This window comes from Lonchura striata, chromosome 24 (genome assembly GCF_046129695.1).
Source record: "Lonchura striata isolate bLonStr1 chromosome 24, bLonStr1.mat, whole genome shotgun sequence".
Classification (NCBI taxonomy): domain Eukaryota; kingdom Metazoa; phylum Chordata; class Aves; order Passeriformes; family Estrildidae; genus Lonchura; species Lonchura striata.
Genome location: NC_134626.1, coordinates 6,874,540 through 6,900,864, shown reverse-complemented (window position 1 = coordinate 6,900,864; position 26,325 = coordinate 6,874,540). Strand labels below are relative to the sequence as shown.

General features: G+C 58.0%; 1 protein-coding gene across 1 annotated transcript in view; it reads right to left on the bottom strand.

Annotated features, from left to right (window-relative positions):
- The window catches only part of ARHGEF10L (Rho guanine nucleotide exchange factor 10 like), a 56,512-nt gene that overhangs the window by 24,963 nt on the left and 5,224 nt on the right, over nucleotides 1-26,325 (bottom strand). The window contains exons 6-16 of the mRNA XM_077788197.1: nucleotides 24,840-24,956; nucleotides 21,048-21,156; nucleotides 18,700-18,792; nucleotides 14,915-15,021; nucleotides 12,017-12,094; nucleotides 11,593-11,772; nucleotides 8,804-8,920; nucleotides 8,612-8,704; nucleotides 7,235-7,408; nucleotides 4,936-5,081; nucleotides 1,977-2,158 (exon numbers count right to left, since the gene is read on the bottom strand). Coding sequence (XP_077644323.1) covers nucleotides 1,977-2,158; nucleotides 4,936-5,081; nucleotides 7,235-7,408; nucleotides 8,612-8,704; nucleotides 8,804-8,920; nucleotides 11,593-11,772; nucleotides 12,017-12,094; nucleotides 14,915-15,021; nucleotides 18,700-18,792; nucleotides 21,048-21,156; nucleotides 24,840-24,956 — 1,396 coding nt within the window. The remainder of the gene's footprint in view (nucleotides 1-1,976; nucleotides 2,159-4,935; nucleotides 5,082-7,234; nucleotides 7,409-8,611; nucleotides 8,705-8,803; nucleotides 8,921-11,592; nucleotides 11,773-12,016; nucleotides 12,095-14,914; nucleotides 15,022-18,699; nucleotides 18,793-21,047; nucleotides 21,157-24,839; nucleotides 24,957-26,325) is intronic.

Here is a 26,325-nt window from a genome sequence, read left to right as displayed (position 1 = left end):
AATCCCCCAAACCCCCCAAATCCCCCAAACCCCCCAAACCCCCCAGACCCCCCAAACCCCCCAAACCCCCCAAACTCACCAAATCCCCCAAATCCCCCAAACCCCCCAGACCCTCAAACCCCCCAAACCCCCTAAATCCCCCCAAACTCCCCAAACCCCCCAAACCCCCTAAATCCCCCCAAACCCCCCAAACCCCCAAACCCCCCAAATCCCCCAAACCCCCCAGACCCCCCAAACCCCCCAGACCCCCTCACCCCCTCGCCCCGAGCTCACTGTGCACGTCCAGGCCGGCGGGTGTGTGCCGGCATTGGAAATCCCCCAAATCCCCCAATCCCCCTAAATCCCCCCAAACTCCCCAAACTCCCCAAACCCCCCAAACCCCCCAGACCCCCTCGCCCCCAGCCCTGGGCTCACTGTGCGTGGCCGGGCCGGCGGGCGCGTGCCGGTGTTGGAAATCCCCCAAATCCCCTACAACCCCCCAAACCCCCCAAACCCCCCAAACTCCCCAAATCCCCCAAATCCCCCAGACCCCCAAGACCCCCCAGACCCCCCAAACCCCCCAGACCCCCCAGACCCCCCAAACCCCCCAGACCCCCCAAACTCCCCAGACCCCCCAAACCCCCCAAACCCCCCAAACCCCCCAAACCCCCCAGACCCCCCAAACTCCCCAGACCCCCCAAACCCCCCAAAACCCCAGACCCCCCAAACCCCCCAAACCCCCCAAACCCCCAAACCCCCCAAATCCCCCAAACCCCCCAGACCCCCCAAACCCCCCAGACCCCCCAAACCCCCCAAACCCCCCAGACCCCCTCACCCCCTCGCCCCGAGCTCACTGTGCACGTCCGGGCCGGCGGGTGTGTGCCAGCATTGGAAATCCCCCAAATCCCCCAATCCCCCTAAATCCCCCCAAACTCCCCAAACTCCCCAAACCCCCCAAACCCCCCAGACCCCCCAAACCCCCCAAACCCCCCAGACCCCCTCGCCCCCAGCCCCGGGCTCACTGTGCGTGGCCGGGCCGGCGGGCGCATGCCGGTGTTGGAAATCCCCAAATCCCCCAAACCCCCCAAACCCCCCAAACCCCCCAAACTCCCCAAATCCCCCAAATCCCCCAGACCCCCAAGACCCCCCAGACCCCCCAAACCCCCCAGACCCCCCAGACCCCCCAAACCCCCCAGACCCCCCAAACTCCCCAGACCCCCCAAACCCCCCAAACCCCCCAAACCCCCCAGACCCCCCAAACTCCCCAAACCCCCCAAACCCCCAAACCCCCCAAATCCCCCAAACCCCCCAAATCCCCCAAACCCCCCAGACCCCCCAAACCCCCCAAACCCCCCAGACCCCCTCACCCCCTCGCCCCGAGCTCACTGTGCACGTCCGGGCCGGCGGGTGTGTGCCAGCATTGGAAATCCCCCAAATCCCCCAATCCCCCTAAATCCCCCCAAACTCCCCAAACTCCCCAAACCCCCCAAACCCCCCAGACCCCCCAAACCCCCCAAACCCCCCAGACCCCCTCGCCCCCAGCCCCGGGCTCACTGTGCGTGGCCGGGCCGGCGGGCGCATGCCGGTGTTGGAAATCCCCAAATCCCCCAAACCCCCCAAATCCCCCAAACCCCCCAAACCCCCTAAATCCCCCCAGACCCCCCAAACCCCCCAAACCCCCCAGACCCCCCAAACCCCCCAAACCCCCCAGACCCCCTTGCCCCCAGCCCTGGGCTCACTGTGCGTGGCCAGGCCGGCGGGCGCGTGCCGGCGTTGGAAATCCCCAAATCCCCCAAATCCCCCAAACCCCCCAAACCCCCCAAACCCCCCAAACCCCCCAAACCCCCTAAATCCCCCCAGACCCCCCAAACCCCCCAAACCCCCTAAATCCCCCCAGACCCCCCAAAACCCCCAAACCCCCCAAATCCCCCAAACCCCCCAAACCCCCCAAACCCCCCAAACCCCCCAGACCCCCTCGCCCCCAGCCCCGGGCTCACTGTGCGTGGCCGGGCCGGCGGGTGCGTGCCGGCGGCTGCCGGCGTTGGCCGCGGCTCCGTCCTTGTCGCCGGCGCCGCTCTCCTGGCCCACCTCCACCACCTGCACCTGCGGCAGCGCCGTGCTCCACTTCAGCACGTACCTGGGGCCCAGGGGCACCAGGCTGCTGATTTCCAGCTGGCCCCTGCCACGGCAAGCATTCCGGGTCAAGAAAATCCCAATTTTCCCTAAATTCACCGATTTTCACCCCTTGCCCCCCCAAAAAGACACCTCTGGTTTTTCCTCGGCAGGAACCCCCAAATGTGGGGCTGCTGATTTCCAGCTGGCCTCTGCCACGGGAAGATCAGGAAAATCCCAGATTTTCCCAAATCCCTGGATTTCCTCCCCCTCACAAAAAAAAAAAAAAAAACACCTTTTTTTTTCCCCAAAAAAATATGTGGACTGCAAGCCGAGCACCCCACACCATGCAGGAACCCCCAAATGTGAGGCCACTGATTTCCAGCTGGGCCTCTGCCTAGGCAAGAATTCCAGGTCAGGAAAATCACAGATTTTCCCAAAAACACTGGATTTTCCTCACAAAAAAACCCAAAAAAACAAAACACCCCTGGTTCTTCCCCCCAAAAAAATATGTGGACTGCAAGCCGAGCACCCCACACCATGCAGGAACCCCCAAATGTGGGGCTGCTGATTTCCAGCTGGGCTCTGCCAAGCCGAGAGCTCCAGGTCAAGAAAATCGCCGATTTTCCCAAAACCCACGGATTTCCCCCCAGAAAAGGCGTCCCCGCAAGCCGAGCCCCCCACACCGTGCAGGAACCCCCAGAGGTGGGGCACACGACACAGCACAGCACGCCCGGCACCTACCCGGCAGGCACTGGCCTGGAGAGGGGGAAAAGGAGGGATTCAGTGGGATTTGGGGAATTTCAGTGGGATTTGGGGAATTTCAGTGGGATTTGGGGAATTTCAGTGGGATTTGGGGAATTTTGGGAAGTTTTCCCGCTTGGCGCCGTCGAATTCCGCCAACTCCGCCCCATTCCCGGACCCCACAGCACCAGGGAGGGACACGGGTCGAAGGTGGGCAGGTAAACCCCAAACTCGATGGGATTCCCCTCAAAAACCCCAAACTGCATGGGAATTCTCAAAAAAAACCCCAAACTCATTGGGATTCTCACCAAAAACTCTAGACTTGATGGGATTTCCCCCAAAAACCCCAAACTGGATGAGGTTCCCCCCAAAACCTCAAACTCAATGGGGAACCTCCCCAAAAAACCCCAAACTGGATGGGATGACCCCCAAAAAACCCAAACTCCATGTGAAATCTCAAAAAATCCCCAAACTCATTGGGATTCCCCCCAAAAAACCCCAAACTTGATGGGATTTCCTCCAAAAACCCCAAACTCAATGGGGAACCTTCCCAAAAACCCAAAATTGGATGAGACCTCCCCCAAAACCTCAAACTCAATGGGGAACCTCCCCAAAAACCCCAAACTGGATGGATTCCCCCCAGAAACCCCAAAACTCCATGTGAAATCTCAAAAAAACCCCAAACTCATTGGGATTCTCACCAAAAATCCAAGACTTGATGGGATTTCCCCCAAGAACCCCAAACCCAATGGGAAGCCCCCTTAAAGACCCCAAACTCAATGGGATTCACCTGAAACTCTCAAATTCGATGGGATTCCCCCCAAAAGCCTCAAACATGATGGCAAGCCCCCCAAAAAACCCAAACTCAATGGGGAACCTCCCCAAAAACCCCAATCTGGATGGGATTCTCCCAAAACCCCAATCTGGATGGGATTCTCCCAAAACCCCAATCTGGATGGGATTCTCCCCAAAACCCCAAACTGGATGGGATGACCCCCAAAAAACCCAAACTCAATGGGGAACCTCCCCCCTCAAAACCCCAAACTCAATGGGAACTCTCCCAAACACTCTAAATTCAATGGGATTCCCCCAAAAACCCCAAACTGGATGGGATTCCCCCAAAAAAACCCCAAACTCAATGGGATCCCCTCCCCAGACACCCCAAAGTCAATGGGATTCCCCCCAAAACCCCAAATTCAATGGCAATTCTCCCGAACACCCCAAACTGGATGGGATTCCCCCAAAACCCCAAACTTGATGGGATTTCCTCCAAACACCCTGAATTCAATGGGATTCCCCCTAAAACCCCAAACTGGATGGGAATTCTCCCAAACACTCTGAATTCAATGGGATTCCCCCCCCAAAACCCCAAACTCGATGGGATTCCCCCCAAAACCCCAAATTCAATGGGGAACTCCCCCCAAAACCCCAAACTGGATGGGATTCCCCCCAAAAAACCCCAAATTCAATGGGATCCTCTCCCCGGCACCCCAAACTCAACGGGAATTCTCCCAAACATCCCAAACTCAATGGGATCCCCCCAAAACCCCAAACTGGATGGGATTCCCCCCAAAATGAGGATGAGGAGGACAAGGAGGAGGACGAAGAGGATGGGAAGGAGGAGGAGGAGGAAATCAAGGATGAGGAGGAGGAAGGCAAGGGTGACGAGGATGAGGATGAGGAAGAGGAGGAGGATGAGGATGAGGATGAGGATGAGGAAGAGGAAGAGGAAGAGGAAGAGGAAGAGGAAGAGGAAGAGGAAGAGGAAGAGGAAGAGGAAGAGGAAGAAGAAGAGGATGAGGAAGAGGATAAGGATGAGGACGAGGATGAGGATGAGGATGAGGATGAGGAAGAGGAATAGGAAGAGGAAGAGGAAGAAGAAGAGGAAGAGGATGAGGACAAGGACGAGGATGAGGACGAGGATGAGGATGAGGAAGAGGAATAGGAAGAGGAAGAAGAGGATGAGGATGAGGACAAGGATGAGGACAAGGACGAGGATGAGGACGAGGAGGAGGATGAGGACAAGGACGAGGACAAGGACGAGGATGAGGATGAGGAGGTCTCCCGAGGGTCCTGGGTCAGGAGGCACCCAACACGTACTTGAAGTTGACGTTGGCGCAGACCAGGAGGTCGCTGAGCAGGAACACCTTCCTCTCCTTGGACTTGAGCAGCTGCCCGCGGTCCCCGTACACCGTCTCGGTCAGCGTCTCGCACAGCAGCAGCTGCCGCTGCCCCGAGCTCAGCAGCTGCAGGACAACCCCCAGGTGGTCACTCCAGGCTGGAGACGCCACCCCGGAGCGGCCAGGCTCACCACGGAGCCGGAGTCGCCAATTCCCAGAATTGCCAAAATATAAAGCTTCTCCAGAAGGTCCTAAGCCTCCCAAAACCTTCTCCAGAACCTCCCAAAAACTTTCTCAAGAACGTCTCCAAAGCTTCTCCACTGATCCCCAGAACTTCTCCAAAAGCTCAAAAAAACCTTCTCCAGAACTTCCTAAAACCTTCTGCAGATCCTCCCAAAAATCATCTCCAGATCCTTCCCAAAACTTTCCCCAGATCCTCCCAAAAATCATCTCCAGATCCTCCCAAAAACTTTCTTAAAATGTCTCCAAACCTTCTCCACTGCTCCCCAGAACTTCTCCAAAAGCTCCAAAAAACCTTCTCCAGAACCTCCTAAAACCTTCTGCAGATCCTCCCCAAAACCTTCTGCAGATCCTCCCCAAAATCTGCTCCAGATCCTCCCAAAACCTTCTCCAGATCCTCCGAAAAATCATCTCCAGATCCTCCCCAAAACCTTCTGCAGATCCTCCCCAAAAAACTCCTCCAGATCCTCCCAAAACCTTCTCCAGATCCTCCCCAAAAAACTCCTCCAGATCCTCCCAAAAACTTTATCAAAAATGTCTCCAAATCTTCTCCACTGTTCCCCAGAACTTCTCCAAAAGCTCCCAAAAAACCTTCTCCAGAACCTCCTAAAACCTTCTGCAGATCATCCCCAAAACCTTCTCCAGATCTTCCCAAAAATCATCTCCAGATTCTCCCAAAAACCTTCTCCAGATCCTCCCAAACCTTTTTCAAAAGCTCCCAAACCTTCTCCAGGAACTCCCCAAAACCTCCAGAACTTCCCAAAACTCCAAAAGCTCCCAAACCTCCTCCAGAACCTGGAGACACCCTGACATGGAGCAGGAGCTCCAAATCCAAACCCAGCAGATCCCTGGGGAGGAATTCCCAAATTCCACCTTCAAGGCTCGGATCCGCTGGGACCTAACCGGGATCCCGCTTCCCAAAAAACCCGAAGATGTGGAGAGGGACCACAAACCCCACCCAGCAGCTCCAAACCCCGCTGAGGATGGGGATGGGGTGGAGGACAAGGAAGATGAGGAGGAGGAGGAGGAGGAGGATGAGGAGGATGAAGAAAAGTAGAATGAAGAAAATGAGGTGGAGAACAAGGAAGAGGAGGAGGAGGAGGAGGAAGATGAGGAGGACGAGGAGGAGAGGAAGACGAGGAGGAGAGGAGGACGAGGAGAAGGACAAGGAGAAGGACGAGGAGGAGGACGAGGAGGACGAGGAGAAGAACACAAGGAGGAGGAGGATGAGGAGGATGAGGAGGACAAGGAGGAGGAGGAGGACGAGGAGAAGAAGACGAGGAGGAGAGGAAGACGAGGAGGAGGAGGACAAGGAGGAGGACAAGGAGGACAAGGAGGAGGATGAGGAGGATGAGGAGGAGGAGGAGCAGGAGGACGAGGAGGAGGAGGAGGACGAGGAGGAGAAGAAGATGAGGAGGAGAGGAAGACGAGGAGGAGGACAAGGAGGATGAGGAGGAAGACGAGGAGGAGGACGAGGAGGAGGAGGAGGACGAGGAGGAGGATGAGGAGGATGAGGAGGAGGATGAGGAGGATGAGGAGGATGAGGAGGACAAGGAGGAGGATGAGGAGGATGAGGAGGAGGATGAGGAGGATGAGGAGGATGAGGAGGACAAGGAGGAGGATGAGGAGGATGAGGAGGAGGATGAGGAGGATGAAGAGGACAAGGAGGAGGATGAGGAGGATGAGGAGGATGAGGAGGAGGATGAGGAGGACGAGGAGGACAAGGAGGAGGATGAGGAGGAGGATGAGGAGGAAGAGGACGAGGAGGAGAAGAAGACGAGGAGGAGAGGAAGACAAGGAGGAGAATGAGGAGGAGGACGAGGAGGATGAAGAAAAGGAGGAAAGAAAATGAGGTGGAGGACAAGGAAGACGAGGATGAGAAGGACAAGGAGGAGGACGAGGAGGACGAGAACAAGAAGGAGGACAAGGAGGACAAGGATGATGAGGATGATGAGGATGAAAATAAGGATGAAGAAAAGGAGAACAAGGAAGATGAGGTGAGGATGAGGACAAAGACGAGGGTGACGAGGAGCCCCCACCTTGTTGAAGCTGCTGCGGTCGCTGATGCTCTTGCTGAGCTGCTGCATCTCGGCCACCTGGTCGGCCAAGCGCTTCTGCTCGTTGAGCTTCTCGGCCAGCGTCTCCAGCTCGGTCAGCGCCAGCTGCAGGGACAGGCGGTCGGCGTGGCCGCGCGGGGTGTTCTTCAGCATGTCCTGGGACACGGAAACACCGGGCGTGGCCCTGAGGAACCGCCACAGCAACGCTCACAGAGCCTCCAACGCTGAGGGTTGGAGGATGATCCTTGGGTGGATCCAAACATCCAACCAGGGTGGTCACTCCAAAGGGTGTCCCTGTCCTGCAGCTCCCAAAAAGGTGCTTCTCCAGAACCTCCCAAAAACCTTCTCCAGAACCTCCCAAAAACTTTCTCCAGAACCTCCCAAAAACCTTCTCCAGAACCTCCCAGAAGGGTGCTTCTCCAGAACCTCCCAAAAACCTTCTCCAGAACCTCCCAAAAACTTTCTCCAGAACCTCCCAAAAACCTTCTCCAGAACCTCCCAAAAACCTTCTCCAGAACCTCCCAAAAACTTTCTCCAGAACCTCCCAAAAACCTTCTCCAGAACCTCCCAAAAACCTTCTCCAGAACCTCCCAAAAACCTTCTCCAGAACCTCCCAAAAACTTTCTCCAGAACCTCCCAAAAACCTTCTCCAAAATCTCTGTAAACTTGCCCCAAACCTTCTCCAGAACCTCTCAAAAGACTCCTCCAAAGGCTCCCCAAAACCTCCTAAAGAATCTCCCAAAAACCTTCTCCAGAACCTCCTCAAAACTTTTCTCCAGAACCTCCCCAGTCCTTTTCCAGAACCTCCCAAAAACCTCCTCCAAAAACTCCCCAAAACCTCCTCCAGAACTTCCCAAAACCTTCTCCAGAACCTCCCCAAAACCTTCTCCAGAAACTCCCAGAAACCTCCTCCAGAACCTCCTCTGGACCATCTCCAGAACTTCCCAAAAACTTTCTCCGAATGCTCCCCAAAACCTTCTCCAGAACCTCCCAAAACCATCCTCCAGAAGCTCCTGAAAACCTTCTCCAGAACATTCTTCAAAAGCTCCCAAAGACCTTCTCTAAAACCTCCCAAAGCTCCCCAAAACCTTCTCCAGAACCTCCCAAAAGCTCCCCAAAACCTTCTCCAGAACCTCCCAGATGTCCTCCAGAACCTCCCAGATGTCCTCCAGAACCTCCCAAATGTCTTCCAGAACCTCCCAGATGTCTTCCAGAACCTCCCTGATGTCCTCCAGAACCTCCCTGATGTCCTCCAGAACCTCCCAGATGTCCTCCAGACCCTCCCTGATGTCCTCCAGAACCTCCCAGATGTCCTCCAGAACCTCCCAGATGTCCTCCAGAGCCTCTCCCCGCTCTCACCTGCAGGAGGAGGATGAACTGGGGGAACCTCTGGATGGGCTTCACCATCAGCCCGTAGAGCGTGACGCGGTCGGCGCTGGCCATCTGCCGCTTCTGCCGCGGGGGAAAGGCCACGGTGACGGGGGTTTTGGGGAAACGCCACCAAAAAACGGGAATTTTGGGAAAAGCCGAGCCCGGAGGGGCCGCGCTGACCTTGAGGAAGTCCAGGAAGGCGGGTTTGGTCAGACAGGCCTTCTTGATCAGGGACATGGCCGCCGTGAAGTTGTTGACGTAGTCGCTGTAGACGTCCAGCACCATGGACTTGGAGAACTGGGAGAGGACGGGAGAGCGGGAATGGCGTGGGGCTTCCCAAAAAATGGGGTGGGGCTTCCCAAAAAATGGGGTGGGGCTTCCAAAAATCAGGTGGAGCTTCCAAAACCTGGTTGGGGCTTCCCAAAAATCGTGTGGGGCTTCCTAAAAAATGGGGTGGGGCTTCCCAAAAACTGGGTGGAGCTTCCAAAAATGAGTGTGGCTTCCAAAAATGAGTGTGGCTTCCAAAAACTGGGTGTGGCTTCCAAAAACCAGGTGGGGCTTCCCAAAAAACGGGGTGGGTGAAGTGCTGGGGGTGTCCCATCACTCCAATCCTCCACCCATCCCTGGTGGGATCCCAAGGGATGTTTGGGGTCGATTCCCGGTTTTTCTTCTGACTGAGTGAGGTCTCAAGTCCAGCACCATGGACTTGGAGAACTGGGAGAGGACGGGAGAGCGGGAATGGCGTGGGGCTTCCCAAAAAATGGGGTGGGGCTTCCAAAAATGGGGTGGGGCTTCCCAAAAAATGGGTGGAGCTTCCTAAAGAATGGCGTGGGGCTTCCCAAAAATCAGGTGGAGCTTCCAAAAACTGGGTGGGGCTTCCAAAAATCGTGTGGGGCTTCCTAAAGAATGGGGTGGGGCTTCCCAAAAAATGGGATGGGGCTTCCCAAAAAATGGGTGGAGCTTCCTAAAGAATGGGGTGGGGCTTCCCAAAAAATGGGGTGGGGCTTCCCAAAATCAGGTGGAGCTTCCAAAAACTGGGTGGGGCTTCCAAAACCTGGGTGTGGCTTCCAAAAATCGTGCGGGGCTTCCTAAAAAATGGGGTGGGGCTTCCCAAAAACTGGGTGGAGCTTCCAAAAATGAGTGTGGCTTCCAAAAACTGGGTGTGGCTTCCAAAAATTGGGTGGGGCTTCCCAAAACACGGGGTGGGTGAAGTGCTGGGGGTATCCCATCACTCCAATCCTCCTCCCATCCCTGGTGGGATCCCAAGGGATGCTTGGGGCTCATTCCCGGTTTTTCTTCCTACTGAAGCTGGAAGTCCAGAACCATGGGCTTGGAGAACTGGGAGAGGATGGGAGAGCGGGAATGGCGTGGGGCTTCCCAAAAATGGGGTGGGGCTTCCAAAACCTGGGTGTGGCTTCCAAAAATCGTGTGGGGCTTCCTAAAGAATGGGGTGGGGCTTCCCAAAAAATGGGATGGGGCTTCCCAAAAAATGGGTGAAGCTTCCTAAAGAATGGCGTGGGGCTTCCCAAAAAATGGGGTGGGGCTTCCAAAAATCAGGTGGAGCTTCCAAAAACTGGGTGGGGCTTCCAAAACCTGGGTGTGGCTTCCAAAAATCGTGCGGGGCTTCCTAAAGAATGGGGTGGGGCTTCCCAAAAACTGGGTGGAGCTTCCAAAAACTGGGTGGAGCTTCCAAAAATTGGGTGGGGCTTCCCAAAACACGGTGTGGGTGAAGTGCTGGGGGTGTCCCATCACTCCAATCCTCCTCCCATCCCTGGTGGGATCCCAAGGGATGCTTGGGGCTCATTCCCGGTTTTTCTTCCTACTGAAGCTGGAAGTCCAGCACCATGGGCTTGGAGAACTGGGAGAGGACGGGAGAGCGGGAATGGCGTGGGGCTTCCCAAAAATGGGGTGGGGCTTCCCAAAAAATGGGGTGGGGCTTCCAAAAATCAGGTGGAGCTTCCAAAACCTGGTTGGGGCTTCCCAAAAATCGTGTGGGGCTTCCAAAAATCGTGTGGGGCATCCTAAAGAATGGGGTGGGGCTTCCCAAAAAATGGGATGGGGCTTCCCAAAAAATGGGTGAAGCTTCCTAAAGAATGGGGTGGGGCTTCCCAAAAAATGGGATGGGGCTTCCCAAAAAATGGGTGGAGCTTCCTAAAGAATGGCGTGGGGCTTCCCAAAAAATGGGGTGGGGCTTCCAAAAATCAGGTGGAGCTTCCAAAAAACGGGGTGGGCAAAGTCCGGGGCGCTGGGGCTGTCCTAGTTTGGGCTCCATCGCTCCACCCATCCCTGGTGGGATCCCAGGGGGATTTTGGGGCGATTCCTGATTCTCAGGTTCTGATGGGATCTCGGGGAGGTCCGGCAGTGATTCCCTGTCTCCAATCCCAGGGGGGTTTTGGGGCAAGATTCCCAATCTTTGGGGAGGTCTGGGGGCACCTCCAGGTTTTTGAGGAGATTCCAGGGGCATTTAGGGGAGATTCCAAATCTCTGATCCCAGAGGGATTTTGGGGGCTGTTCCCAGTTTTTGCTGTGACCCCAGCAGGATCTGGGGCCATTCCTGTTTTATTTAATGGGATTTTGGGGGCCATTCCCAGTTTTTGCTGGGATCCCACCAGGATTTGTGGCCATTCTTGGTTTTTGCTGGGATCCCAGTGGGATTTGTGGCCATTCCCAGTTTTTGCCAGGCCCCTGGTGGGATTCTGGGACCATTCCCAGTTTTTGCCAGGCCCCTGGTGGGATTCTGGGACCATTCCCAGTTTTTGCCAGGCCCCTGGTGGGATTCTGGGGCCATTCCTGATTTTTGCCAGGCCCCTGGTGGGATTCTGGGGCCATTCCCAGGTTTTGCCTGGCCCCTGGTGGGATTTTGGGGCCATTCCCACTTTTTGCCAGGCCCCTGGTGGGATTTTGGGGCTGTTCCCACTTTTTGCCAGGCTCCCAGCAGGATTGCGGGGCCGTTCCCGTTTTCCCCGCACCGAGGCCACGAAGAGGTCGCCGATCTTCTCGTTGGAATCCCACTCGGCCACGCGGGAGGCCAGGGCGATCTGGAACATGGAGTGGCACTGCAGGATCTCCCTGAGCCGGAAGAACACCACCTGGCACTTGCGGGCGCTCAGCACCTTGGGCTCCATCTCCAGCAGCGGGTCCCGGTAATCCTGCGGGAACGGCGGCGCTGGGATCCCGGGATCGGCGCCGGGATCCCGGGATCGGCGCCAGGATCCCGGGATCGGCGCCGGGATCCCGGGATCGGCGCCGGGATCCCGGGATCGGCGCCGGGATCCCAGGATCGGCGCTGGGATCCCGGGATCGGCGCCGGGGCAGCCCGGGATCGGCGCTGGGATCCTGGGATCGGCGCCGGGATCCCGGGATCGGCGCCGGGGCAGCCCGGGCGGGCCCCACCTGCAGGATGCGCCTCAGGGAGTCCACGTAGCTGCGCTCGCTCTGCACGATGGAGCCCAGGATGTGCCGGCGGAGCACCTGCGGGCACGGGAGCCTGAGCCCGGAATCCCCATCCCGGATTTGGGAAAGGCAGGCACAGCTCTGAGCCCAAAATCCCCAATCCTGGGATTGGGAAAGGCAGGCACAGCCCTGAGCCCAAAATCCCCAATCCTGGGATTGGGAAAGGCAGGCACAGCCCTGATCCCAAAATCCCCAATCCCAGGATTGGGAAAGGCAGGCACAGCCCTGATCCCAAAATCCCCAATCCCAGGATCCGGAAAGGCAGGCACAGCCCTGATCCCAAAATCCCTGATCGCAGATCCGGAAAGGCAGGTACAGCCCTGATCCCAAAATTCCCCGATCCCAGGATCTGGAAAGGCAGGCACAGCTCTGATCCTACAAATCCCAAATCCCGGGATCTGGAAAGGCAGGTACATCCCTGATCCCAAAATCCCCAATCCCGGATCCGGAAAGGCAGGCACAGCCCTGATCCCAAAATCCCTGATCCCAGATCCACAAAGACAGGCACAGCCCTGATCCCAAAATCCCCAATCCCGGGATTGGGAAATGCAGGCACAGCCCTGATCCCAAAATCCCTGATCCCGGATCCACAAAGACAGGCACAGCCCTGATCCCAAAATTCCCCGATCCCAGGATCTGGAAAGGCAGGTACAGCTCTGATCCTACAAATCCCAAATCCCGGGATCTGCAAAGGCAGGCACAGCCCTGATCCCAAAATTCCCCGATCCCAGGATTGGGAAATGCAGGCACAGCCCTGATCCCAAAATCCCCAATCCTGGGATCAGGGAAGTGCAGGCAGAGGTGTGATCCTACAAATCCCAATCCTGGGATCAGGGAATGGCAGGTACAGCCCTGATCCCAAAATCCCCGATCCCGGGATCCAGAAATACAGGCACAGCCCTGATCCCAGAGCCCAGAGTTCCAGGATCAGGGAAAGGCAGGCACAGCCCTGATCCCAAAATCCCCAATCCCAGGATTGGGAAATGCAGGCACAGCCCTGATCCCAAAATCCCCCATCCTGGGATTGGGAAATGCAGGCATAACTCTGATCCCAAAATCCCCAATCCCAGGATTGGGAAATGCAGGCACAGCCCTGATCCCCAAATCCCAAACCCCAGGAGAGGGGAGAGGCAGGTCCAGCCCGTGGGGCTCAGCCGTGATCCCCCAAGCCCAAATCCCAGGAAAAGGGAACCAGCCCAGCCCTGCGGAAGTGCTGACTCAGCCGCGCCAGTTTTGCTGACTCAGCCGCGCCCGTTTTGCTGACTCAGCCTTTCCTCCTTGCCCAACCACAGGGCCCAGGGGACACGGGAACCCCCAGGAAAGCACCACGATCCCAAACATGGGAAAGCCCCGATCCCAATCCCAGGAAAACCTCAATCCCAATCCCAGGAAAACCTCAATCCCAATCCCAGGAAAGCCTCAATCCCAATCCCAGGAAAGCCCCAATCCCAATCCCAGGAAAGCCGCGATCCCAATCCCAGGAAAGCCCCGATCCCAATCCCAGGAAAACCCCAGTCCCAATCCCAGGAAAACCCCAGTCCCAATCCCAGGAAAGCCTCAATGCCAATCCCAGGAAAGCCCCGATCCCAATCCCAGGAAAGCCCCGATCCCAATCCCAGGAAAACCCCGATCCCAATCCCAGGAAAACCTCAATCCCAATCCCAGGAAAGCCCCGATCCCAATCCCAGGAAAGCCCCAGTCCCAATCCCAGGAAAGCCTCAATCCCAATCCCAGGAAAGCCCCGATCCCAATCCCAGGAAAACCTCAATCCCAATCCCAAGAAAGCCCCAATCCCAAGAGATCCCAGGAAAGCCTTGATCCCAGAGATCCCAAGCAGGGCCCCATCACAGGAGATCCCAGGAAAGCCCCAATATCAGGAGATCCTGGGAAAGCCCCCATCCCAAGAGATCCCAGGAAAGCCCCAATCCCTGGGGATCCCAGGAAAGCCCCGATCCCAGGGATCCCAGGAAAGCCCCAGTCCCCAGAGATCCTGGGAAACCCTCGATCCTCCATGATCCTGGGAAAGCCCTGATCCCTGGGAGATCCAATCCCAGGAAAGCCCCAATCCCAGGAGATCCCAGGAACGCCCCGATTCCAGGAACACCCCGATCCCAGGAGATCCCGGGAAAGCCCCGATCCCAGGATCCCAGGAACGCCCCGATTCCAGGAGATCCCAGGAACGCCCCGATCCCAGGATCCCGGGAAAGCCCCGATCCCGGGAACGCCCCGATCCCAGGAGATCCCAGGAACGCCCCGATTCCAGGAACGCCCCGATCCCAGGATCCCAGGAACGCCCTGCTCCCAGGATCCCAGGAAAGCCCCAATCCCAGGATCCCGGGAACGCCCCGATCCCAGGAGATCCCAGGAACGCCCCGATTCCAGGAACGCCCCGATCCCAGGATCCCAGGAACGCCCTGCTCCCAGGATCCCAGGAAAGCCCCAATCCCTGGGGATCCCGGGAACACCTTGATCTTCAGGGATCCCAGGAAAGGCCCGAGCCCCAGGAGATCCCAGGAATGCCCTGATCCCAGGATCCCAGGAATGCCCTGATCCCGGGAACGCCCCGATCCCAGGATCCCAGGAACGCCCCGATCCTGGGAAGGCCCCGATCCCAGGAACGCTCCGATTCCGGGAACGCCCCGATCCCAGGATCCCGGAACGCCCCCATCCCGGGAAAGCCCTGATCCCAGGATCCCGGGAAGGCCCCGATCCCGGGAACGCCCCGATCCCAGGATCCCGGGAAGGCCCCGATCCCGGGAAAGCCCCGACCCCAGGATCCCGGGAAAGCCCCGATCCCGGGAACGCCCCGATCCCGGGATCCCGGGAACGCTGCCGGACCTGCTGCGGGCTCAGCCCCTGGGGCGCGGGGCCCAGCTGGGGCGGGGGGTGCCTCACGTCGGACACGGAGACCTCCAGGAAGCCGCTGTCCTCCTCCTCCGAGTCCCCTGCAGGCGGGAACACCAAAAACCCCAACCTGAGCCAAACCGAGCCAAACCGGGGCAAACCGAGCCAAACCGAGCCAAACCGAGCCAAACCGAGCCAAACCGAGCCAAACCGAGCCAAACCGAGCCAAACCGAGCCAAACCGAGCCAAACCGAGCCAAACCGAGCCCAAACCGAGCCAAACCGAGCCAAACCGAGCCAAACCGAGCCAAACCGAGCCAAACCGAGCCCAAACCGAGCCAAACCGAGCCAAACCGAGCCCGAACTGAGCCCAAACCGAGCCCAAACCGAGCCCAAACTGAGCCCAAACCGAGCCCAAACCGAGCCAAACCGAGCCAAACCGAGCCAAACCGAGCCAAACCGAGCCAAAACTGAGCCCAAACCAAGCCCAAACTGAGCCCAAACTGAGCCAAACTGAGCCAAACCGAGCCCAAACCGAGCCCGGACCGAGCCCAAACCGAGCCAAACCGAGCCAAACCGAGCCCAAACTGAGCCAAAACTGAGCCCAAACCCAGCCAAACCGAGCCAAACCGAGCCAAACCGAGCCAAACCGAGCCAAACCGAGCCAAACCGAGCCCAAACGGAGCCCAAACCGAGCCCACACCGAGCCCACACGGAGCCTCGGGGGCCGCAGGCGCTCCCGGTGTCCCGGTGTCCCGGTGTCCCGGTGTCCCGGTGTCCCGTGTCCACCCCGAGCGGCACCGGACACCGGGACGAGCCGGGCAGGAGCGGGCCTGGCACCGAGAGGGGACTGGAGGGTCCCCGTCCCAAAAATCTGCCAGGAAACAGCGGGAGCAGACAGCGGGATACGGGAAAAGGGTCGGGAAAGGGGTCGGGAAAGGGGGAAGTGCCGGAGTGGGGACAAGGACAGCGCCAAGAGGAAGGGACAGGGAGGATCCCCATCCCAAAAATCTGCCAGGAAACAGCGGGAACAGGCAGCGGGATACGGGAAAAGGAGTCGGGAAAAGAGGTCGGGAAAAGGGGAAGTGCCGGAGTGGGGACCGGGACAACGCCATGGGGAGGAGACAGGGAGGATCCCCATCCCAAAAATCCGCAGGGAAACAGAGGGAACAGCGCCTCGTCCTGGCTCTGAAACAGCGGGAAATGGGAAAAGGAGCCAGGAAAAGGAGCCGGGAAAAAAAAGCCGGGAAAAAAGCAGCCGGAAAAAGGGGAAGTGCCGGAGTGGGGACCGGGACAGCACCATGGGGAGGAGACAGGGAGGATCCCCATCCCAAAAATCTGCCAGGAAACAGCGGGAACAACACCTTGTCCTCGCTCTGAAACAGCGGGAAACGGGAAAAGGGGTCGGGAAAAGGGGTTGGGAAAAGGGAAAAGGGGTCGGGAAAAGGGGAAGTGCCGGAGTGGGGACTGGGACAACGCCATGGGGAGGAGACAGGGAGGATCCCCATCCCAAAAATCCGCAGGGAAACAGAGGGAACAGCGCCTCGTCCTGGCTCCAAGCCAGCGGGAAACAGGAAAAGGAGGCGGGAAAAGGAGCCGGGAGCGCAGGAAAAGCGGGAAGCGCCGGAGCGGGCAGCCCTTACCCGAGGCGGAAGCGGCCGAGGAGGAGGAGGGCGAGCGAGCCAAGGAAAGCTCGGGATAAGCCAAGGGAAATTTGGGATGGGAGCGCGGCCGTCGCCTCCACATGGCCCCGGCGCCATCCCGGGGCAGAAATCCCGGGAAAGGGAAGGGCTGGGGGAGGGAAGGGGGAAGGGAAGGGAGGGGAAGGGCCGCGGGACCGTCTTCCTTCCCCAATTTCGGCTCCTCCTCCCCGGGGATGCTCTCCCGGGATCGCCGCGCCCCAAAGCCGCGCTGGCCCCGCGGGAGCGATCCCACGGGAATGGCGGGAGATCCCACGGGAACGGCGGGAATGGCGGGACTGATCCCAAGGGAACGGCGGGACAGATCCCACGGGAATGGCGGGACTGATCCCATGGGAATGGTGGGACTGATCCCATGGGAACGGTGGGAATGGCGGGACCGATCCCATGGGAACGGCGGGACCAATCCCACGGGAATGGCGGGACCGATCCCATGGGAATGGTGGGACTGATCCCACGGGAATGGCGGGAGATTCCACGGGAATGGCGGGAGATTCCACGGGAATGGCGGGACTGATCCCATGGGAATGGCGGGAGATTCCACGGGAATGGCGGGAGATCCCACGGGAACGGCGGGAATGGCGGGACAGATCCCATGGGAATGGCAGGACTGATCCCACGGGAATGGCGGGACTGATCCCACGGGAATGGCGGGAGATTCCACGGGAATGGCGGGACAGATCCCACAGGAATGGCGGGAGATTCCATGGGAACAGCGGGAATGGCGGGACTGATCCCACGGGAATGGCGGGAGATTCCATGGGAATGGCGGGAGATTCCATGGGAATGGCGGGAGATTCCACGGGAATGGCGGGACTGATCCCACGGGAATGGCAGGACTGATCCCATGGGAATGGCGGGACTGATCCCATGGGAATGGCGGGAACAATCCCACAGGAATGGCAGGACCGATCCCACGGGAATGGCGGGAGATTCCACGGGAACAGCGGGAATGGCGGGACTGATCCCACGGGAATGGCGGGACTGATCCCAAGGGAACGGCGGGACCGATCCCACGGGAATGGCGGGACTGATCCCATGGGAATGGCGGGACTGATCCCATGGGAATGACAGGAATGGTGGGACCAATCCTGAGGGAATGGCGGGACCGATCCCAAGGGAACGGCGGGACCAATCCCACGGGAATGGCGGGACCAATCCCAAGGGAATGGCGGGATACACTCAGCCAACCCCCCAGGAATGGCAGGAACACGCAGCCGATCCCATGGGAAGCTTTGGGAATGCTCAGGGAATGGCGTGACAAGTGCAGCCGATCCCATCCCATGGGAAGCTTTGGGAATGTCGGGAATAGACACAGCTGATCCCACTCCAAGAAAAGCTGCAGGAAAGCCAGGAACACGCAGCCACATCCCTTGGGAATGCTGGGAACATGCAGCCACACCCCTTGGGAATGCTGGGAACATGCAGCCAATCCAACGCCATGGGAAAGCTCTGGGAATGCTCTGGGAATGCTCTGGGAATGCTCTGGGAAAGCTCTGGGAAAGCTCTGGGAATGCTCTGGGAATGCTCTGGGGACACACACAGCCAATCCCATGGGAATGCTGGGAACACGCAGCCAATCCCTTGGGAATGCTCAGGGAATGCTCAGGGAAAGCTCTGGGAATGCTGTGGGAATGCTGTGGGAATGCTGTGGGAAAGCTCTGGGAATGCTCTGGGAATGCTCTGGGGACACACAGCCAATCCCATGGGAATGCTCAGGGAATGCTCTGGGAATGCTCTGGGAATGCTCTGGGAAAGCTCTGGGAATGCTCTGGGAATGCTCTGGGAATGCTCAGGGAATGCTCTGGGAAAGCTCTGGGAATGCTCTGGGAATGCTCTGGGAAAGCTCTGGGAATGCTCTGGGAATGCTCTGGGAATGCTCTGGGAATGCTCTGGGAATGCTCTGGGAAAGCTCTGGGAATGCTCTGGGAATGCTCTGGGAATGCTCTGGGAAAGCTCTGGGAATGCTCAGGGAAAGCTCTGGGAATGCTCTGGGGACACACGCGGCCGATCCCGCGGGAAGCTCCAGCTCCAGGCGCTGGGATCCAGCGGGATCGATCCTACCTCCCCTGGATCCTACCTGCCCTCGGCTGCTCCAGGGAAAGCCGGGAGCTCCGGCGGGAGCGCGGCGGCTGCTCCGCCCCGGCCGCGCTCCTCCTGCGCTCCCCGTCCCCTGCGGGACAGGGAAAGGCCGGGAATTGGGAATCCCGGGGAAACCCGCTGGGAAAAACTCCGGAATTGGGAATTCTGGGGAAAAACTGCTGGGAAAAACTCCAGAATTGGGAATCCCCGGGAAACCCGCTGGGAAAAGCAACGGAATTGGGAATTCCAGGGAAAAACCGCTGGGAAAAACTCCGGAATTGGGACCCGCTAGGAAAAGCAACAGAATTGGGAATTGAGGGGAAAAACTGCTGGGAAAAGCTCCAGAATTGGGAATCCCGGGGAAAAACCCGCTGGGAAAAGCAACGGAATTGGGAATTATTCAGGGGAAAACCCGCTGGGAAAAATCTCGAGAATTGGGAATTCTGGGGAAAAACCGCTGGGAAAAACTCCGGAATTGGGAATTCCGGGAAAAACCCACTGGGAAAAACTCCGGAATTGGGAATTATTCAGGGGAAAACCCGCTGGGAAAAATCTCGACAATTGGGAATTCTGGGGAAAACCTGCTGGGAAAAGCCCCGGAATTGGGAATTCCGGGGAAACACGCTGGGAAAAGCCACAGGAATTGCGAAGTATTCAGGGGAAAACCCACTGGGAAAAGCTCCAGAATTGGGAATCCCGGGAAAACCTGCTGGGAAAAACTCCGGAATTGGGAATTCCGGGGAAAAACCACTGGGAAAAATCTCGGGAATTGGGAATTGAGGGGAAAAACCGCTGGGAAAAATCTTGGGAATTGGGAATTCAGGGAAAGAAATCCTGAAGGGACAGAATCCTGAAGGAAAAGGGCAAGGATCGGCCGGGTGCTGCTGCTTTATCCCCGAAGGACAAAAGGAGGGAGGTGGAGCCTGCAGAGATCCCGGGAAGCTCCAGATCCATGGAATCAGGTGGGAGGAGGGGAAGGAGATTCCATAGGGATGGGATCCCTGCGGTTCCCCAGGGATGAGATTCCCTGGGTTCCAGAGGGATGGGATCCCTGGGTTTGGAGGGACGGGATTCCCAGGGTTCCATAGGGATGGGATCCCTGGGTTTGGAGGGACGGGATTCCCAGGGTTCCATAGGGATGGGATCCCTGTGGTTCCAGAGGGATGGGATTCCTGGGGATGGGATCCCCGGGGTTCTCTGGGGACAGGATTCCCGGGGTTCCATAGGGATCGGATCCCTGTGGTTCCAGAGGGATCGGATCCCTGTGGTTCCGGAGGGATGGGATTCCCGGGGTTCTGGAGGGACGGATTCCCTGGGGATGGGATCCCCGGAGGTTCCATGGGAATGGGATCCCCGGAGATTCCATAGGAATGGGATTCCCTGGGGATGGGATCCCTGGAGATTCCCTGGGGATTCCAGAGTTTCTGGATGGACAGAATTCCCTGGGGATGGGATCCCAAGGGATGCGATCATGGAAGTTCCATGGGGATGGGATTCCCCTGGGATGGGATCCGGGGGTTCCATGGGGATGGGATTCCCTGGGGATGGGATTCCCTGGGGACGGGATCCTGGAGATTCCCTGGGGATGGGATCCCGGGGGTTCCATGGGGCCGGGATTCCCAGGGCCAGGATTCCTGGGGCTGGGATCTGGAGGTTCCATGGGGATGGGATTCCTGGGGATGGGATCCAGGAGTTCCATGGGGATGGGATCCGGGGGTTCCCTGGGGATGGGATTCCCGGGGTTCCATGGGGATGGGATTCCCGGGGCCGGGATCTGGGAGTTCCATGGGGATGGGATTCCCTGGGGACAGGATCCCGGAGATTCCCCGGGGCTGGGATTCCTGGGGTTCCCTGGGGCCGGGATTCCCGGGGCCGGGATCCCGGGGGTTCCATGGGGATGGGATCCCGGGGGTTCCATGGGGATGGGATCCCGGGGGTTCCATGGGGATGGGATTCCCGGGGCCGGGATCCCGGGGGTTCCATGGGGATGGGATCCCGGGGGTTCCATGGGGATGGGATCCCGGGGGTTCCATGGGGATGGGATCCCGGGGGTTCCATGGGGCCGGGATCCCGGGGGTTCCATGGGGATGGGATCCCGGGGGTTCCATGGGGATGGGATCCCGGGGGTTCCATGGGGATGGGATCCCGGGGGTTCCATGGGGATGGGATCCCGGGGGTTCCATGGGGATGGGATCCCGGGGGTTCCATGGGGATGGGATCCCGGGGGTTCCATGGGGATGGGATTCCCCTGGGACGGGATCCGGGAGTTCCATGGGGATGGGATTCCCGGGATTCCCAGGGGTTCCCTGGGGCCGGGATCCCGGGATTCCCGGGATCGGGGCTCACCTGGTCCGTCGCGGCGCTGCAGGAAGGTGACGCGGCGCAGCACGGCCATGCGCGTGCGCTCCAGCCCGTCCTTGGTGCCGCTGCGCGCCGCCCGCATCAGCTGCGACACCTGCAACGGCACCGCGCCGGCGGCGCAGGGATCCCACGGATCACACAGGGATCTGCGCGGGGATCCGCGCGGGGATCCCAGGGATCACACAGGGATCCGCGCAGGGATCACAGGGATCCACGAGGGATCCACGCAGGAATCCGCGCGGGGATCCCAGGGATCACACAGGGATCCGCGCAGGGATCACAGGGATCACACAGGGATCCGCGCAGGGATCCGCGCAGGGATCCACGCAGGGATCACAGGGATCACACAGGGATCCGCGCAGGGATCACACAGGGATCCACGCGGGGATCCCAGGGAGCAGCGCAGGGATCCGCACAGGGATCCACGCAGGGATCACACAGGGATCCACGAAGGGATCACAGGGATCTGCGCGGGGATCCACGCAGGGATCCACGCAGGGATCACAGGGATCCACGCAGGGATTGCAGGGATCAGCACAGGGATCCATGCAGGGAGCAGCGCAGGGAGCAGCGCAAGGAACCACGCAGGGATCAGCTCAGGGATCACAGGGATCAGTGCAGGGATCCACGCAGGGATCCCAGGGAGCAGCGCAGGGATCCCAGGGATCACACAGGGATCCGCGCAGGGATCCCAGGGATCCGCGCAGGGATCCCAGGGAGCAGCCCAGGGATCACAGGGATCCATGCCGGGATGACAGGAATCAAGGGATCACAGGGATCAGCACAGGGATCAGCACACGGATCACTGCAGGGATCCATGCAGGGATCCCAGGGAGCATCACCAGGATCTCAGGGAGCATGGGGATCACAAGGATCAGTGGGACCATCACTGGGATCCCAGGGATCAGCACCGGGATCTCAGGGATCACTGGGATCAGCAGGATCATCACTGGGATCATCGCCAGGATCACTGGGATTGCAGGGATCACTGGGATCATTGCCAGGATCACAGGGATAACAGGAATAACGTGGATCTCAGGGATCATCACTGGGATCAGCACCGGAATCTCGGGGATCATCACTGGGATCTCAGGGATCATCACCGGGATCTCGGGGATCAGCACTGGGATCTCGGGGATCAGCACTGGGATCTCAGGGATCAGCACCGGGATCTCGGGGATCATCACCGGGATCTCAGGATCAGCACCGGGATCATCACCGGGATCTCAGGGATCATCGCCGGGATCTCAGGGATCAGCACTGGGATCTCGGGGATCATTGCTGGTATCTCAGGGATCATCACCGGGATCAGCACCGGGATCTCGGGGATCATCACTGGGATCTCAGGGATCATCCACAGGATCTCAGGGATCATCACCGGGATCTCAGGGATCATCACCGGGATCAGCACCGGGATCTCGGGGATCATCACTGGGATCTCAGGGATCATCCACGGGATCTCGGGGATCATCACCGGGATCTCAGGGATCAGCACTGGGATCTCGGGGATCAGCACCGGGATCTCAGGGATCAGCACTGGGATCTCGGGGATCATCACCAGGATCTCATGGATCATCGCCGGGATCTCGGGGATCATCACTGGGATCTCAGGGATCATCACCGGGATCTCAGGGATCATCCACGGGATCTCGGGGATCATCACCGGGATCTCAGGGATCATCACCGGGATCTCGGGGATCATCACCGGGATCTCAGGGATCATCACCGGGATCTCAGGGATCATCACCGGGATCTCAGGGATCATCCACGGGATCTCGGGGATCATCACCGGGATCTCAGGGATCATCACCGGGATCTCAGGGATCATCCACGGGATCTCGGCTCCAGGCCGCCCCAGGAGCCGTCCCGGCTCCAGCCCCTCCGGAAGATCCCTGGAGCGCCATTCCCTGTTTTCCCCGCAGCTGGGAGCAGCAGGGACACGGCCAGAGCTCGGGATCCCCCGGATCCCTCGGGATCCTCCCGTGGGTGCGCGGCGCCGGAGCGGGATCGGGCGGGATCGGGCAGCGCAGCCGAGCGGGAGCGGCTCCGGCATTCCCGAGCCGGGCTGGGACTCGTGGGGCGGGAAAGGGGATCGGCCTTTCCTGCCCCAATCCTGGCATTTCTACCCCAAATCCCAGAGTTTCACCCCAAATCCCAGAGTTTCACCCCAAATCCCAGAGTTTCACCCCAAATCTTGGGCTTCTGCCCCAAATCCCAGAGTTTCTAACCCAAATCCCAGAGTTTCGAACCCAAATCCCAGAGTTTCACCCCAAATCCCAGAGTTTCACCCCAAATCCCAGAGTTTCACCCCAAATCCCAGAGTTTCGAACCCAAATCCCAGAGTTTCACCCCAAATCCCAGAGTTTCACCCCAAATCCTGGGCTTCTGCCCCAAATCCCAGAGTTCTCCTCCAATTCCTGGCATTTCCACCCCAATTCCTGGCATTTCTACTCCAAATCCTGGCATTTCTACTCCAAATCCCAGAATTCTCCCCAAATCCCAGAGTTTCTAACCCAAATCCCAGTGTTGCACCCCAAATCGCAGAGTTTCACCCCAAATCCTGGCATTTCTACCCCAAATCCCAGAGCTCTACCCCAAATCCTGGCATTTCTACCCAAAATCCCAGAGTTTCACCCCAAATCCCAGAGTTTCCATTCCAAATCCCAGAGCTCTACCCCAATTCCTGGCATTTCTACCCCAAATCCCAGAGTTTCACCCCAAATCCTGGCATTTCTACCCCAAATCCCAGAGTTTCACCCCAAATCCCAGAGTTTCATCCCAAATCCTGGCATTTCTACCCCAAATCTGAGTTTAGTTCTACCCCAAATAATATTGGCCAGGATGGGATGGGGTGGGAAAGGCTTTGCCCTGAGGTTCCACAATTCCCAAAATTCTCCTTCCAGAATTCCTTCCTTTCCTCCTGAATTCTTTCCCTCCTGAATTCCTTCCCGAATTCCTGAATTCCTTCCTGAATTCCTGAATTCTTGAATTCCTTCCTGAACTCCTGATTTCTTCCTGAATTCCTGCCTGAATTCCTGAATTCTTTCCTTTGTGAATTCCTTCCTGAACTCCTGACGTTCTTCCTGAATTCTTTCCTGAATTCCTTCCCCAATTCCTGAATTCCTGGATTCCTTCCTGAATTCCGGGATTCCTTCCCCAATTCCTGGATTCCTTCCTGAATTCCTGAATTCCTTCCCCAATTCCTGAATTCCTGGATTCCTTCCTGAATTCCTGAATTCCTTCCCCAATTCCTGAATTCCTGGATTCCTTCCTGAATTCCTGAATTCCTTCCCCAATTCCTGAATTCCTTCCTTTGTGAATTCCCTCCTGAACTCCTGATTTCTTCCTGAATTCCTGAATTCCTTCCTGAATTCCGGAATTCCTTTGTGAATTCCTTCCTGAACTCCTGATTTCTTCCTGAATTCCTTCCTGAATTCCTGAATTCCTTTGTGAATTCCCTCCTGAACTCCTGAATTTCTTCCTGAATTTCTTCCTGAATTCCTGAATTCCTTCCTTTGTGAATTCCTTCCTGAACTCCTGAATTTCATCCTGAACTCCTGAATTCCTTCCTCTGTGAATTCCCTCCTGAATTCCTGGATTCCTTCCTGAATCCCCGACTCCCGGAATTCCGAAGGCAGCCCCGGGAGCGGCTCCTCAGCAGCTCCAGGCCGATTTCCTGCGACAGGAACGGGACGGGATCCATTCCACCAGGGGAATTCCATTCCCCCCAGGCCGGGAATGTTGGGAATTCTGGGAATTTCGGGACGGGAGCGGTACCTTCCAATCGGATTTGTGCTTCAGCTCCTGCATCTCCTTCCCCCCAACTCTCAGAGCCAGGAGCTCCCGCTTAGTCCTGGCGCATTTTTCCTTGAGTTTATGGAAGTCTGGAGAGAGCTGAGCCCCAAGCAAAGCGGGAGAGCAGCAGAGCGGAAATCCCGGGAAGCAGCAAATGCAAAAAAACAGGAGAGATCATCCCAAAGGAGCAGGGAACAGCAGCAGCAGCCCGGAATTCCGCCTGGGAGCAGGCAGCAACAACGGGAAAGGCTCAGGAACGGCGGGAATCATCCCAAGAATCCTGGAATGCCAGCTGGGATGGAGCAGGGAGCGCAGGAGAAGGGAAAGGCAGGGAGGAATCATCCCAAAAATCCTGGAATTCCGGCTGGGATGGAGCAGGGAGCGCAGGAGAAGGGAAAGGCAGGGAGAGCCCAAAAGCAGGAGAAATCATCCCAAAAATCCTGGAATTCTGGCTGGGAGCAGGCAGGGAGTGCAGGAGAAGGGAAAGGCAGGGAGAAATCATCCCAAAAATCCTGGAATTCCAGCTGGGATGCAGCAGGGAATGCAGAAGGGAAAGGCAGGGAGAAATCATCCCGAAAATCCTGGAATTCTGGCTGGGATGGAGCAGGGAATGCAGGAGAAGGGAAAGGCAGGGAGAGCCCAAAAGCAGGAGAAATCATCCCGAAAATCCTGGAATTCCAGCTGGGATGGAGCAGGGAATGGCAGGGAGAGGTTCAAAAACAGGAGGAATCATCCCAGAAATGCCAAAATTCCAGTTGGGAGTGAGAAGGCAGTGCAGGAGCAGCAGGGAAAGGCTCAAAAACAGGAGAAATCATCCCAGAATTCCAGCTGGGATGCAGCAGGGAATGCAGAAGGGAAAGGCAGGGAGAAATCATCCCGAAAATCCTGGAATTCTGGCTGGGAGTGCAGGAGAAGGGAAAGGCAGGGAGAAATCATCCCAAAAATCCTGGAATTCTGGCTGGGAGTGCAGGAGAAGGGAAAGGCAGGGAGAAATCATCCCAAAAATCCTGGAATTCTGGCTGGGAGTGCAGGAGAAGGGAAAGGCAGGGAGAGCCCCAAAAGCAGGAGGAATCATGCCAAAGTGGCAGGAACGGGCAGCAGCATCCCAAAATTCCGGCTGGGATGGAGCAGGGAGTGCAGCAGGAGCAGGGAAAGGCAGGGAGAGGCTCCAGCAGGAGGAAAATGAAAAGGGAAAGGAGGAAACGGGAAAGAAAATTCCAGGGAAAACGCAGCAGCATCGGCAGGATCTCCAATCAGGAGAATCCCGGGAAAAGCCAGGGATGAGGATTCCAACGGGAGGGATGAGGATTCCAAAGGGAGGGATGAGGATTCCAAAGGGATAGATGAGGATTCCAAAGGGAGGGATGAGGATTCCAAAGGGAGGGATGAGGATTCCAAAGGGATGGATGAGGATTCCAAGGAGGATGGATGAGGATTCCAAGGAGGAGGGATGAGGATTCCAAGGAGG